At 42.5% G+C, this 17,006-nt stretch overlaps 1 protein-coding gene across 1 annotated transcript in view; it reads left to right on the top strand.

Moving 5' to 3' along the window:
• The window catches only part of wtip (WT1 interacting protein), a 30,797-nt gene that overhangs the window by 2,526 nt on the left and 11,265 nt on the right, over nt 1-17,006 (top strand). The window contains exon 2 of the mRNA XM_074609783.1: nt 8,345-8,446. Within this exon, the coding sequence (XP_074465884.1) occupies nt 8,345-8,446 (102 nt within the window). The remainder of the gene's footprint in view (nt 1-8,344; nt 8,447-17,006) is intronic.

The raw sequence follows: 17,006 nt of genomic DNA, 5'->3' as shown, positions 1-17,006 counted from the left end.
CGCTGATGCTCTGACTCCTTCTCCTACTCTGTCCTTGCACACTTGAGCCCTCACTAGTATCTGTCAGATCCCTCCTGCAATGTTGTGTTCAAAGAAAAACCTGCTCTGGGTTTTGGTCCTCCTGTATAGATAGAGCAAGTTTAGGGATTTTTTACATAGCTCACTTTGACCCAACATGAATTACTCAAGCCTCTCCTTATCAATGCTGTGTATTGCATACGATGAGTGTTTGGTTCTGTGGCCCTTAGAGAGAGTGAAGAGAATCAAAGGTACATGGAGCATTTTTCCAATGTATTGTACATATTCAAGATTCAAGATTTACTTTATTGTCATTTCACTGAGTATTTGCATACACAGAAGGAAACGAAATATTGTTTCTCCCAGCTCCCGTCAGTGCATTCAAAAGGATAGAATAAATAAGTATTAAAATTAACATAGCTAAAAATAATAATAAAAGGCTAAAATAAGTAAACGTTTCAGACACAGTTTCATACAATTTGCAGTCATACACCCAATTTGCAGTCGTGTTTAGCAGCGAGAAAAGTGCATTTATGTCAATAGTAAAGTGCTGTTTGCATTACTGTTACAAAAATTGGACTAAGATCTTGCATCAACTAATAGGGGATTTAGGAAAATAGTCAGTAATGGGAGCCTGATTGATGTAAAGTAACTAATTTGGTCACAGCAGCTCCAGATCAGTCAAACCCATGTGTTTTCCTCAGCAACATCATCACTCCTCAGATGCAGACGCTGATGCTCTGACCCTGACTCCTTCTCCTACTCTGTCCTTGCACACTTGAGCCCTCACTAGTATCTGTCAGATCCCTCCTGCAATGTTGTGTTCAAAGAAAAAACCTGCTCTGGGTTTTGTTCCTGTATGGATAAAGCAAGTTTACAATCCAAAACAATGGCCCAAAATGAAGGTTTTCAGCTGACAAGAGCAATGCTTTCCTTTAGAAATAGAAACAATTCTCCATGGCAACAATTGAACAAACATATGATAGTACTCGTAGCGTGAAATGTCATGTTTAACCTCCTCTGTATTAGATTACTTGCTTGCTGAAATTGGAATAGTTAAAATGCAGTGTTTGCTGGTGTTTTTTTCTGCGCAGGAAGGGGTTATTTATAGGTTTGTCATCTCTTCAAGGTCTATGTACAACCTGCTAATGCTACATCACCACTAACAGGTCCCCTCTGTGGCAGATAAGAGTGGCATTGCAGGGCAATACTAATTTCTGTCTTGGCAGAGCTAACATTTGCACAGCGCTGCACCTCGCTGAATGGAACCTTCTGTTCTGCCAGAGCAGACACCCTTCGGTCATTCAGGGCAGCGTCGTCTGGATCTGTTGAAAATGCAGTTATCTTCTGGAGGACAGATTGTGGTCGTCAGTGGTTTGTTTTTGTTTTTGCCTGATTTCAAGAATTGAACATTGTGGCACATTTTTTTGTGATTAGGGAGGGATTGTGAGAGCCAGATCTGTTTGGTTCACCAGCAGCAACACAACACAGCCACAGAAAGCCTGCTGAGGAAGTTGCTGTCTACCTTTGAATTAGCAGCCGGACAAATGGCTGCAGCCAGAGAGAACAGTGGCTTGTTTTATAGCCAGTGCACTTGCTCAGAGTGAGGCTGAGACAGCTGTTGATTTGTTTCAGAGAAGAAGCAGGTGAGAGCAGGAGGATGGGAGACAGGAGGAGGAAGACAGCGAGGGAGAAGAGGAGAGGAGAGATAATGGGGGAAAGAAGAGAGAAAGGAAAAAGGAGGGAGAGAGAAGAATGCAGTCAGACGCTCCGAGCCCAATAGAGACAGCTCTGTTTCCGTAGCGACAGTGGAGAAATTGACTGCCGGGGCTTTTCTTTTTTGGAGGGAAGAGGGGGGGTGCAGCACTGACTGCCAGTGTCCCACACTGGCGGTCTCTGCTCTGCCGGCCGGCCCTTGTGTGGCCTGTGTTTGTTGTGGTGGAGAAGGAGCTGTGAATCAACAGCTGGCCCGATACAGGCCTGCAATTGAAGCAGCAGAGGGAGGCCCACCCCACCCCGTACCTCCCCTTCTCCTCCTCTCCACCACCACCACCACCACCCCGCCCTGACTCCCCCGCGAAGCCCTTCATTAACCAGCCAGTGGGGAGTCGGGCAACACCAGACACTTGGCACACGATCTTGGCTGGCGGGCCAGACATAGTTGGTGGGGGTCAAGTCTGATCACCTGCCCAGAATTATAATGGCAGTAGTCATGCACATGCCTGATAATACACACATGCTGCAGCACAACAGCACACTGCCCTCTGTTTATACTGTACATGCACAAATTGCAGCATACATAAGATTAGATGTTTACTTTTTTAAGTCTCACGTTTTAAGTTTCAAGCCTACATTATCCTCTTGATGTGTCAAAATGGTCTCAGATTACAAGTGAAGACCTCTCTCCTCCTGAAGTGATGCTGTATTTCCAGGCTTTGATGCTATAAATGCTATCTGCTTCCCCTTTTTTTTACCCGTTCCTTATTGCAAAATTGGAAGTAAAATGCTGCAATCTTTCACATTGCAGTATCAGTATGAGTTCAGTAAATCTGACAAATCAAATCAAACACCAGCGCCAGAATTCAGCAAAAGCCACAAGAACATCCATAAATCATCAGTCGTTCTTTAAGTGTCTGAAACTGTAAATATGGGATGACACACTCTAAGCATGATGGGAAATTATTTGCTCTCTTTTGTTCCACTGTTGAGCCGAGTATCTTTTTACTATACTGTCTTTTTCAGAATAAGTGGGCACAGTGGTGGTGCTGTTAATGCCACGTTGTGATTTTATCATACAGGACCAGGGTTATTTTGTACTGGAAAGATACATGAACCTGCTCTGTGTGCAGTAACTGAATCACTCCTAGAAGACGTGCAGAGGTTTTAAAGTATTTGGCAGCATTTGGTTCCACAAATCGGCAATTCATCCTTCTATAAATGTTAGCTTTTGTTTGTTTTGATTAACACTTCTCATGTAACCGGCTCATATCCTCGGAGACCGGTTTGAAATCGCGCTGTAAGACGTCAAAGTCACACCGAGCGGTCGTTAAAGTTTCATGAATCAGGCTGTGCAAACCTTCTTGCAACTCGCAGCACGTTCTGTGTTGTTTTCAGTGACGGCAGAATATGAAGTCAAGTATGTTTCATAAAACACTTGCTCAAATGAATGATGAATGTGTTCTAATGGCATCACATAATCTCATGCTATGTCACTATTACATCCATTTGCCTGATCTTCCACACACATTTACCCGACTTTCGTCTTTCAGAAATAAGATAAAATGTATATTTTTTAATACACATACTGTTTTTATTTCATCATCAGACTCATCAGTCTGAGTTTGATGTTCTCACTAGCATAATAACAGGGCCACATTGAGCTGCGTGCTTCGGCTGCTGCTATCAAATAACACTGGCTTGATCTTAACAACAGTGTTTAGCTCAGAGGTGCAGGCATGTATGTGCATCAAGTAATGCCGTTTTATTTTTAACCCCAGTGAATGCACAACATCCTGTCCTTGCCACATGACATGAACATGTTATGAAATGGGCACTTGAGGGATTCAGCATCCTGTTTTTAGACAAATAACAAGAGTGCTTCAGATTCCCCTGCTGTCCTGTAAAATGATAACCACATCCTCACTCAGAGGCACCTCAGGGATGTTTAGCATTTGTGTGCAAAATCGTAACGAATCGCATGTTTATTTTTAGGACTGAAGTTTGTCCCCTATTTACGGTGGTTTTCTCACGACAAAGAACGTTTTCATGTTGATAAATGAAATCTCGACAGTCTTGCCAACACATGGTGTATAGTTTTTAAGACACTGCAACCAGACGGAATAAAGTAATGCAGGTAAATCGATATCGCTTCATAAATAAATCATCCTTTTTTAGTTTAGCCGTTGGATAGAGAATCAAAGCCAGAGAGCCTTGTCTGTAATTGCATGATCATAGATTAATTCTGTGGGAAAGAAATAGAAATATAACTGCTTGAAACACCTCTTATCATGAAGCTAGATAATTGAGTGACTTTGCCTCTTGGCATTCAGACATGTGTGTAGTCACCTGGTTGGTCTATGGAAGTAACCTTTGTGTCAGGGCTACATTGTGTTGTCAGTCTACGAGTGCGACAGGCGGCTGGCGGCAGGATGACAATACACAAAGAACAAAGTAGTGACTAACACTCACATCACACACACTGTAATTTGAGTTAGTACTACATGTCACTCCACCCACATGCAATTACCGGTAACATTCATAAACTGTGGAGTATTACCCACATCAGAAGAATTCCATTGTTGTCATTACAAATAAGCAGAGAAGGAAGTATGTTGTCCTGATGCAGGAACAGAAAAGAAACAAACACCTCATATATAAACTAGTGGTTCAACGGTTCAACAAGCCCACGTTAGGTTTGTATTGTGGTGGTTTGGATTTGGTTTGTTTTGCACATTATGCAGAAGAAAAACATAACCTTTTCTAATGTGTTTGAAGTCTAAATTATATAAATTGTTAGATTGATTGATTGCCTGATAGTAATGAATGATATTTCTATATTATATGAAGCTAAAACGCTGATTTACGCTATGTCTCTGGCACCTCATTAAATAATTAGCAGGCCTGTGTTCAATAGTGGTGCGACGGTTCAACCAGCCCACGTTTCATTTGAACACAGAGGAAGGGGCCTGTATCATGGCCTCACTAGACATAACATAGCAGCAATACTAGATTATTGAGAGTTGAGGATTTAATACTGTGAGATGAAGTGAAATTAGGTCATTATTACAGTGGCAGAAAGTGATCAAAGCAAAGTAAAAGATGAATATAATCACACTAGAATAGAATGAGAAGAAATGGCAGAAAACAATGACCAAATACCATAATACTAGGCTAATAAGGAAGAAGCTAATTGGCTGTATTTTCAACATTTTAGGTAGTCTAGAGGGAGTACGGGAAAGAAATGGATTTCTGCCAGAGAGTTCCTGTGTTTCATTCAATATAGAACATTATGACATTTAAAAATGAAACTGTTTGTGCTGCAGAAGTCAAGAGGAAATATAAAATTATACAGTATATAATATGTAAAAGGCATTAAGAAAGGAACATTTTTTAAATGCTCTCAGACCAAAATGCAGCGTGTGACATTTTACTGGGAGCAAAAATGTTCAGTGTGTGTGAATGATTTTCTAATAAAAAAGGCTACAAGAGGGCACTTTTATTTACAGTCATGAACTCATTGAGTCTATAAAAAAGGTTTTCTATTCACAAAGTGGCCTTATGTTCCTTTGAGCTGCAGTGATGAATAAGAAACCTGTGCTGAACCAGACACAGCCAGGAGGCAAATCAGGAATGACAGAACTTCAAAGAAATGATGTGCGACAGTAAAATGTTATTCATTATTGACAGCTATGGTGAGCTGGCTTCCTGTTTTAACGGCAGATTGTGTGAACACTTCAACCATCTTTGACCGTGGGCTGATAAATCCTATGTTTTTATCAGGTTGACCATTCGCACTTTTACTTAGTAGTTCTTTAAATAGGGAATTCATGGAGGTAAAGACATTCGAGCTCATACAGGTAGCTGTGGTTTCTTCCACTTTGTTTACCATCATAGGCTTTTATTTTGGAGAAATTGTCCAAACCAATTAAGCTCATTTAAAGTTTACTTGTTCATTCTTGTCGCCCTTTGTGTGTGTGCTGTTATCTTTGTTGGGTGCATGAATGAAGTTGTGAGTTCAGGTTACACCAGGAAATGCCAATATTTGACTTTGATTGTGATTTAATTCATTTGTGCAAACACTTCAGGTTTAAAGGGAAGACATGTAACCTTTGGGTGCTTTTCTTGTACCCTTGTCCTTTTATCACAGCCTGCGCTGGAGCTGTTATGAAAGGGGAAATTATTGCTTCAGATAGCTGGGGAATTCTACGATGACGTGACAGAAAGTGTGTCCTTGCTCTAGAAGCCTTCCTGGAATATGTATTTATTTCAGAGATAAGTGAGTGTAATAATGTGTCTGTGAGAGGAGGAGGAGGAGGGTGGTGGTGGTGGTGGGGTGCAGCTCCCTGTTGGGATCTTGTGTCCTGTAGGCACTGTGACCCTGGACTCACCCCACCCAGGCTTTGACCCTGCACTCCCTGAGGAATGTGACCCCGGTGGAGGTCGTCTTGTGCGTGAGAGTTTGGAGATCGTTAGTCTGCTGCTGCTGCTGCGTACAAATAGTTTGAAGCCACTGTTTTCTCGCCCCCCCCTATCTCATTTCTTCACTAAAGGTCAGAGTACTCTTTGTGTCCATGGCTGATGTGTTGTACTTGTGTACCTGTGGCTAGCTGGGCATTCCCTCCCTGGGTCGGTCAGTGGTCAAATTGGGCCACAACCCGAGGAGGACGTTAAATTTGACAATTACACACAAATTGATGAGTTTTTAAAGGCCCTTAAAATCTATTTTCTCAATTAGCTTCTTACAACGAGCGTTGGGAGCCCTGCAGGAACACAAAAGGTTTTTGCCAACGTTGGAACAGTTGTGGTTATTTTACATGAAAGAGTTCTATATTTTTTGCGTTATCGTTTGTCCTCTCACAGGTTTGAAGAAGTGGGCGGGGCTCAGTTGGAAAAGGGTGATGTCACTTCTGTGCACCAATCACAGTTGGCAACATTTGAATCATAATGTGATTACTGTTGGTGGGGCTGTTTGTTGCCAGTACTGTCAGTCGAATGGGATTAAACACCCACACAACCGTGATGATGCTGATTAGCTGAGATTTTGAGTGATGAGTTCATAATGAATAATGACTATTAAAAGACCAGTGTGTAGCATTTAGGGGGATCTGTTGGCAGAAATGGAATATAATATTAATAAGTATGTTTTCTTTAGTGTATAATCACCTGAAAATAGGAGTTGTTGTGTTTTCGTTACCTTAGAATGAGCCGTTTATATCTACATGGGGTCGGATCCTCTTCACGGAGCCGGCCGCCAGTAGCCCAGAACGGACAAACCAAACACTGGCTTTAGATGGGGACATTCACATTTTCGCGTCGACCACCGTAGTTTTCCTCCACGCTTGGCACACGGGAGAAGGTTGTAATCTGCAACCTCATCGCTATTTGCCGCCAAATCCCACACACAGCACCTTTTAATGCTTTTTTCCTGAACTTTAACTTTGATTGTGTCTTATAGAGAAATACGTAATATTTAAAATAGTGTTTTCAGGGGCTTTAAGGATCATTGTGATCTTTTTTTTTTAGATAATTAAAGACAAACTTTTTTGGTGACTGCCAAAAAACGTCTTCGTGGGGGATAAGGGTGCGCTGAGGGAGTTTGGACTCATGACTTCAGTATTTCTAAAAAGCTATTAACCCAAAATATAGTAGAAGGGAAGCACCATCCTCATCTGTAAAGCATCTAAAACAGTCTAGTTGTACAAGTTGAGTGTTAATTTATATGCTGTGAAATGTTTTATTCCATAGTTCAATAAAAATGGACTCTCAGCACATCACTGACTCTGCATGCTCATTCAGCTTTTTTCCTGGTATCGAGGAAAAGTTGTTGGTGCACCTTGTTCCTGTCAATCCCCTACATCCACTTAATTTCCTCTCGGTGCATTTTAACACGATCATCATCTCTCCTGAAGTAATGTGCCTTCAAACGGAATGATGTAATACGTGGAAATGACTTATGCAACTGGAATATAAATCATTTTGAGAAGTATTACTTGTGAATTAATGATCACAAACTCAAAACAGCTGTGCTCCTGTAAGAGCGTGTGTAATGTTTTGGGTTTGGCACGGTGTGGTTTCAGTCAGAGCTAAGACAGCTCAGAGTTTCTTTGTGATGTTGGTCTTGAAAAGCTGCAGAGGGAACAGGGGATGAAATACAGTAGTGATGACATTTGCAGCAGGTTAATCATTTTCTTTTTTGTGACTGTTGCATAATTACAGGAATGCACACGTCGTTTGGCAGTCGCTTTTTTCATATCAGCTCTCCAGCAAAGCTCCAACAAAGCTGGCAGCGTGTCCAGAAATCATTTGATTCTAATGGTGCAGAGTGGTAGCAGACAGTATCTTCATTGAATCCACTCAAAAAACTCTTTAGCATAACATTAGCCATAAAGAAGAAGCAAATCGGTGTTCACGCGGCGCTTTACTTTAGGGCGAAAGAATGATGTGTAATTCTAACTGTTAAAATCTCATGAAGACAAAGAGCTTTAAATGATTCACCAGGAGATTTTTTCTTTCCACACTGAATGTAGGATGATCTTATTCTACTGTTGCATACAAAGTATTTTGCTCAGGATAAATAACGTCGACTAACTGACTCTGTCTCTAACAGGTATCTGTGTCAAATGTGGGAAAGGTGTGTATGGAGCCAGCCAGGCGTGCCAGGCCATGGGGAACCTGTATCACACAAACTGCTTCACCTGCTGCTCCTGTGGTAAGTAAAACATTCAGTTTAGTGAAATAATAGTAAAACTGGTTCATCATTCGGTCTGCAGATGTGGACGGTGACCTACCTCAATGCATCCGGTATGTGAGCATACAGTAGCCATTCTCAGCGACCCCGACACCCTTCCTCATAACGCCTCCCTCCACCCACAAACCCCCCATTTCAATAAGACATTATGAGCTTCAGCGGTGCAACATGTAAAAGTGAATATTACTGGATTTTATCACTCCTATTATTATTATTATTATTATTCTTTGTCTTACTTCTATTTGGTAGATAATCATGCTCTAAGTTGCCAGAGTGCTTTTGAGGTATGTGAAGAGGAAGTATATTGTTGCTGTGGATTCAGTGAGTTCCGCTGTGTGCTACAACGTGAGCCTGTTTGCTTTTTTTAGCCTGTATTGGTTTACATTATGGCACCAAAATGGCACCATTAAAAGTATGCCGAATTAGCTTTTAGCAGTTCCTGTTTGCAGTGTACCCATGGATGTACAGACAACTATCACTGGATTACTTTGATACTGAAGAAAACTTAAAAACGTGATGATTCTCAGGCAACTTCTGGAGACATAAGAGCGTCTCGAGTTAAGTGAAGTTTAAAAGTTCAGGTTCAGAGAAGGACTGCTTTGGAGTTTTGACACAAATTGCGGGCGCTTGGTGTTTTAAAGTACCTCAATGGTCTCTGTGAGCTGTGTGTCATAACAGCTGCTGCAGCTGCAACTTCTGACCGCGTTGAGAACAGCGGCATGCACCTGCCTGTTACATCTCACACAGTATCCTTGCCTCACATCTCCCTCCATGCAACTCTCCTGCTCCCTCCTCACAGTTTGAAAACCTCTGATCTACACGGAAGCTGCGGTTGCTATGACCAGATGACTTTTGAAGAGTGAGGATAATTTAAGAGTTGTTATTTGTTTAAGTCGACTCAACATGCTGTATAGCGGCGTGAGTCTCATCCGCGCTCATCGTCCTTTTAATGGACATTTTTCTGTTGCTATTTTTCTGGTTCTGGCCCAGGAAAATGATTCCCCCATTCTTAATTTCACCTGCAAAGCTCTGATTGCTTCAATAGCCAGGGAAAACAGCCATCAGTGAGCACCACACATATTTGAATCACTAAAAAGAAATCTGAGATGTGGGCGATGATTGGAGGCCTGGAACCCTGCGATTCAGTTGGTCTGAAGCCAAACCAAAGTTTGACACTTTATGCTTCGGTGCTCTTCGAGGTGATGAAAGACAAGTGATGTGTTTAAAATCCATGAGTCTGATGCCTCAAATGTTTTTTTATGCCGTAGAAACATCACATGTCTTACAGGCATCATCAGTCATTCTCAGAAAACATAGAAAGCAGTGCAAAAATGTGTGCTAATGCGTCTGCTCCCCGGGATCCCCACCTTTCTCTCTCTCTCTCTGCAGATATCTGTATTCTTTCATACAACCTCGCTCTAAGCTTCAGCTGCTGCTGTCTCTTGCTGAAAAATCATCATTAGTATCACCAGCTTGCTGTCAGAGGTGGTGTTATGGTCGGGAATCAAAACATCTGCTGCTTTAAAAAAAAAAAATCCTCAGGCCTGAAGTCTGCTCAGTGGAATAACAGGGCAGCTCAGTTCTCTCTGCAGCGGGAACCAGCTAATAATGCCACAAAGAAATAAAATGCTGACATTATTTGGTCTTTAAGGCTGTAATTAAATCTGTTCTCGAGCTCACAGTATAGATTGTGTGTGTGTGTGTGTGTGTTTTGGACGCCCCTGTCACCCGACTCCAGCCCTCCTCTCCTGTTTCCCGGGGAAACAAGAGGAAGATGTCGGGAGAGAGCTTTTTAGCCAGGTTGCTCCCATTCATATGTGTACTATACATGGATACTGATCCTCCGCCCCACCCCCTCCGGCTCTGGAAGAACTGCCTATAATTTACATGTAACCAAAGCCACATACTTTCCGATTTATTGTGTGTCTGAAGAAAGAGGGGCCAGATGCTGAGTGTCCAGTTGCTGAAGTTGTGGGGTTCGCTATGGAAAAGTAGCCTCTGACCTGGTTAAGTGCTGTTTTAATAGTGCTGATTATGTTTTAGGGTTTATTTAGGAGCCATTAGCTAGGACACTGCTTTCAGTGATGAAATGAAGCAAAGATACAGGTCTTTCAAACAAACGTATTTGTGAGACGACCAGGTTATTTCCTCTGAAGACTAAAATACTGTCAGAGAATGACTGGATAACTTCTTGGGAGGGGGTAATCACATCATAAAATAGCTATGTGGGACTTTATTGCTGTTAGACAAGAACCACAGACAGCTCCTGAGAGAATTATTGTTGCGTTTATTGGAGACATCACATCCATGATGACATAACAAGTCGTTTTACCGCGCTCGGCGCAGGTTGTCGCTGATGGCTTCACGGGCCATCCTGCCTCTTGAGATGGTTTATTGGCAACGTAAACGCTGCGATGTATCATTTGACCTCATGTGAATGGGAATGTTTGCTTTTGAGCCGTGTTTTGAAGGCCTCTGAGAAGTTTAGTTTCAAAGTGCCTGCACTTATCATAACACAATCCAGTGATTTATCAGGAGCTACGTTCTTATGTCGCTGTTTGTTTTTTTGGTTGTTTTTTTTCTTGAGTAGGGGTCCTCCTGGAGTCTGGAGCTCCAGAGCGAGGCCGAGTTTGCTGAGACACTGCTCGCTGGTAGCCTTGGGCTTTGTTTAACCATGCATAATTGAGCCCTCCTCTTGGCTTACTCCCATGGTTGCACCCTTTTTTCATGAAATGGCCAAGAATGCAAACTACCCCCCTCCACTTCAGCCGGCCTTCCCTGGAGGACCTCAATCAGACAGTCACAAAGTGTACCAGACCTGCTTATCAGAGGGGGCAGGCCTGGCATGGGCTCACATTGAACTGCACATGCACGGAGAAGTGCATCATGCAAACGCGCACACAAACGGAAATGTTTTTTTGGGTCAATCCAGATTGGAATCTCTCTTTTAAGAATTGCATTAAATATCTTTATTTCTTTTTCTTTTGTACACTAGTACTACTTGTATCACCTAAAAGTACATCTGCTGAGGTACATTGCAGAGCTTCCTCTTCTCACAGCTACTATTAATGTGCAATTTGTGTCCCTCTGCAGCTTTAATTGTAGCAGGAGTTGCACTTTGCACCCCAATTTGCCACTGAATATATTGTCCCACAGAAATACACTTTAACTGGAGGGAATATATGTTTCCGTGTGAGTGTGAGGCAGGGTGTCGTTGAAAATAAGCACGCCTTCTCCAGATAAAATAAAATAAATAAATAAACACGCCGCTTCGGGGCTGGATGAGCAGACTGACAGCCGCAGGGCTGATGACTCATCTGTGTGTTACAGTAATCCAAACGGCCTCTGAAAGAACTGGCAGGAGAGGAGAGCTGAGGGGCTAGAATTTCTCAAATCATTCACCGCCACCATTTGCACCTGCCAGGCAGCGGAAATCAGAAAGCAGAGAAACAGGGGACGTTCAGTTCTTTTGTCTTTTGTTCCTGGAGTCATGTTGTATGTTTACATGCACAGTGTTATTAGAAATACTTGGATTGTGATAAGAATAAGCTGTCATATAACCCACATTAAGTTCATCTTAAAGATTTATACAGTCTGTATAGTTGTAAAACACATTGATATAGGATATACCGGTCTATATATAGAATATATAGTTATACAAGTCAGTAGCTTGTTAGATACTAACAAGTGTTCTCATTAGCAGGCGGTCAGTGAGCCGACTGCTAACAAGCCTGCAGCAGTATTGTATTTTTGACACCCTCGATTTAACCTTTGTGGTTCGGTTACAGTAGAGTTCTTCTTCTTCTTTTAATGAATTACAGGCAGACTGATGCTGTGAGACACGTTGCACCGAGGATCCTCGATTTGAGCTGCAGCTAAATATTATTTTCGCTATTGATTAAAAAGTCAATAAAATATCAATTCATAACGAATATTCATCTCTTAACAAGAGGCCAAAAGTCTTTTTGCTGTCTGCTACCAGAGATGTGTGGGCCGAAGCCAGCCACGGTGCCTCAGGTTTGTTGACTGCAGGTGAACTCATGCAGCCGAGTATCACTTGGCCGCATATTTATATTTTAGTTGTTGTCCATTTTGCACATCCTCACTGTATATCTTATCGTTATACCTCAACAATAGAAGTTTGTTCTCTGGAAATATCATTCTGTACTATCAGCTGAATTACCAAATTGTCAGTATACTGTGCCTTTGAACATGATATTGACAAATTTAATGGTGCTTGAAGGGTTGACAATATGAGTTTTTACTAAAGCATGCTCTTCCAGATGATAAATACTAGGTTCTGGACAGAAAAAGCATTTAAAAGACAGAAAATGTATAGTCCGCACACATGAACATTTAATTAATTACCACCGGTGACGTTTAAGGTGTCTACAGAAGAGCTCGACGTTCGAAACGTCACCGGTGGTAATTAATCGAATGTTCATGGGAGCATTAGCTAGTGTGCGGACACCGCCTTTGTCAAATTTTGAAATGCATACAAATGCATAAGCAGAAAATTCAGAGCTGAATCTGCTTCCAAACCCCAAAAGCACTCAGACCACAATATGAGAAAATAACAGTGCATCACAGACTAGAGGATATTATGAACATTATTTTTCCAGTTGAGCCACAGAGGGAAAGCTTTCTCTCACTCACACACACACTCTCATCCCTCTTCTCCACATCTCTTCTTTTTATGCACAATTGAAGACATGATAGCCTCCGCAGTTCTTGTCACATTTCCACCATTGTTCCCCCTACGGCTGTACTTTAAACCCAAAGGCTACAGCAGCTTTGGTCCACTCAGAAAAGAGGCGACAATTAGTAAAATTCCTTACGAATATCAAACAGATTTGGAAATATCTCGATGTTTGGAAAGTGAAAATCGTACCTGTAAACCACTCGTGTTCTGTGCTGAACATCGGCACAGACCAAATAGTCGGAGCACACCTCTCTCCCGACTCTCTGTTGGTGCAAATTAGAGTTAAATCTGCGTAAATATCTTGTAATCAGAGCGTGATATAACACAGTGCTGGGATGTGTGTGTTTTGGTTTCAGTAATACCTTGGCTGGCTCAAGGGGTGTGGCAGCAATTTACTGGGTGATGTGTTACTGATTCTAGTGGACAACCGCATCATTCATGGTGGATAATAAGCTCACTGCTGCCCGTGCTGTACCTTCCTCGGCTGGGTTTTCACCAAAAATACTCTCAAATCTTGTTGAAATTGCAGGCATGCACAGGCTCGCCATGACATGGTATAAAAAATCCATTTGAAGTTCCTTTTGTGAGCAAATCAACACATTTATACAGTATGTCCTTCCAGCCCGGCCAGAGCTCTGGTTTCTCTGCCAGAGACGAAGAACAGAGAGACTGAGTGATGCATACCACCAACAGGAACAAGAGCAGTACCTCTCATTAGACTGGTTTATTGCCGGTGACAAAATGACGCAGCCGTTGAATACAAAATAATGAGGTGCTAAAATGCAAATCACAGAAAAGTGAGTGGACGTGTTTTGATAAAAAAAAAACACGTCCACTCAGCGATGTCTTTTTGCATTGGAGTGGCCATGTTGACAGGATGCCGTGAGCAACTTCAGTGTGAATGCAGGCAGGTCCGGGCTGTGATTGGAGGCTCACAAGCTGTTACACATCCTGACGAATCAACCTGATTGAAGAAATCAAAACTACAGCAACACTTAGTAGTAGTACACAAAGCCACTTTATTGCACAGCCAGAATCAGAGATGTGATAACTTGAAGGTTTTCAGCTGCGGCTAGCGCCTACTGTAAGCAGCCACTTGTTCGGTCAATCAGCCGATGCCAAAAATGTCATACTTGAGGATGTGTTGTGTGTTCAGTTACAGCCTGTCTGCTTCATTGCTCTGTGTTTAAAGCTTAGGTTAGTCCAACTAGAGATTACAATTATATTCCGACAATTACGAAAACTGCAAAATGATTTCATGCCAAGATGAGCACTCTTGAAAATAATAAGAGCATGCCATGACAAACACAGGAGAACTGCCTTCACAAAGAGGAACAATTATCACATGTTGAAACACACCAACAGCCATATGACCAATAGGAAGTTGACAAATACTTCTTCGTGGAATGTGAACTGATATGACCCACTTTTTTTTAGCAGCATTTGCAATTTTAGATGTTTCAAAGGTAAACAATTGTTGCTTGCTGAAGACTGTGTGCTTGATTGACATCTGTCTGATCCTTTGAATATTATTGTTGCACTTATTATAGGGTGGAAGTGGTTAATCATTCTTATTTGGGCTGTCACACAACTGCACTACTTGTCCTGAGATTGTGATGTGACTTGGAAATTTATATCGTGGCACCAGTTCTGTTTTTATCCTGAAACCTTTCTCCCAAAACAGCTGCAAGGGGCGACGTATCCTTGCACGAAGATGGCCTTTTTTACGAACTTCTGACAAGGGTCCTGAGGACGAGTGTGGTGGAAAGTAGGCAGTCAGAGAAGGTTGTACAGTTGATGTTGCACCACTTGTTTCTGCTGCTTCCTGTTTGGGTTGCAGATGAGGCAATCCAAAAGAAGAAGAGGTTTGAACTCTTTGGCCAATGCAGCGGCTCTGTTTTTAATGATTTGATAGTTTTGGCTGGACCGCAGAGGGCCAGCCCTACAAAGGCAAAAGTCTGTCAATGAGTGTGTGATGAAGTTACACGATTGGTCGGCCGAGTGTTGGACATTCCTCATTGGCCGTTGCGCTTTCAAAATGAAAAGGCGGGGATCAGTGCTTTATGCAAATGAGCCCGTACAGCGTGACGCGTCCGGCTCACGAAACTTGGACCAAGCTGTGAAACTAGGCAATCTAGTTTCAGCAGTGTCATCGCCTATTTCTCGCTTAAAATGTTTTCAGACGTAGATTTTGGTGGATTGATCAGACAGAATAACAGAACGTTTATGAGCAGGCCGCCATGTTGTGTCCTGTTTGAGAGGGTACGTCACCGCTTGAACGGCCAGTTGAGTGGAGCAGCGCGTCCTCTAGTGTCCTTGCCAGACCTGGTGGACATGTACCGCTGGATTTAACATTATAGACATGACCACTGACTACTTGTTTAACAATTTAGCCACAAATTCACAGACTGACCAAACATGGTCCAGCCATGTACTCGGTTTTGACCGAGTCTTGTTTTGCTTTTACCTTAACCTGTGAGAACTTGTTGGTGGTAGCTTTGGATAAAATGATGCCAGGAGCCCTTTGGTAAGAGCAAGCAAGTCCTAAGTTGTTAGTGAATCAAGAACGGAAGATCATCATCATACCTGTACCTGACAGATACAACATGAGAGTGTGATCTTGGCTTAAAGGGGATAACAGAAGACAGCCCTCCGTGGCTACCACTAAATATTACTGTGCATTCCAGTTTCTTATGTGTGAACAGGCTCAACACAACTGCTACAGTATACCACAGGGGAATTTATAATAATACGAATAATACCATTGCAACACTGACACATCTTTCACCAAGACCAGTGCTCATTTCCATGGCAACACCATTATTCAAAATGGGTGCATTAGCAGAATGAGCTCTAACTCCTAAACGGACAAAAATTACAAGCGGCCAGCTTTAAGGAGTGTCGAGGTCACGGCCTTAAAGCGTCAACTGTAACACTGTGAGCATAGAGCGAGAGGAGAAAGTCAGTCATCATTATGTCATTATTGATCGTTTTGTGGTTAAGTTACCATTTGGTTGATTTGTTTTTACATATATATTGTTTTGCTGAAGGTTTTATTAGCTGCTTGATGGGAAATCGTGTGTTTTTCCAGCATGCTGATTTTCGTCCATGTAAAACTTGGACCAGAATGAATGAAAGAATTACATTTTCTGTGTTTTTCAACCATATATAATTCAAAATATGTCTATTTTGAGAGTGATATGAGGCTATCTTATGCTCATTAGGTTTACATTTGGATCTCACATTGTGCAGTTAAGTTTGAAGTATTTCCATTTAGTGTTAAAGAGGTCTTAAATTTAGTAATAACTTGTAAATGGAGCTGCTGCTTCTATCACTCGTAGTGCTGTGAGGAGGTTCGGGCTCTCTGCAGCAGCGCTGTCTGGTGACAAAAGGCCAGAGGAGAGAGAGAGAGAGAGGCAGGCATGGAGCCCTCCCCCTCCTTTTCTCGGCGGCGAGGGAAGCGGGCAGAGAGCGGGTGTTGGAGAGGTGTGGGGGGTTGAATGGGACCAGCTAGTGACCTCAGGCAGAAAGAATGTCCCCGTTTGCTCAGTCGGCCCGCTCCCCTAGCAGCGCTCCACACAGTCATCAGCGCTGGGGCCTTTGTGTTCACCTTCCAGACCCCAAACTCCAGAGCAGAGGCCACAGACGAGCACACAGCAACACCTCGCAGCCCCCGCTGCTGCACTGTTCGCCATAATCTCACCGTTCCTGCAAGTTTAGCCTCTCCAACGTCTTGGCTTTTTGAACACAGTGTCTCTTAAGAGTTGCTTCACATGGAGTTCTTCCTCGATCCTGCTTTTCTCTTTGCTCCACGCCACC

The sequence above is a fragment of the Sebastes fasciatus genome, chromosome 2 (assembly GCF_043250625.1).
Source record: "Sebastes fasciatus isolate fSebFas1 chromosome 2, fSebFas1.pri, whole genome shotgun sequence".
NCBI lineage: Eukaryota > Metazoa > Chordata > Actinopteri > Perciformes > Sebastidae > Sebastes > Sebastes fasciatus.
Note: the sequence above shows the minus strand (reverse complement) of the source record. Positions and strands in the feature narration are given on the sequence as shown.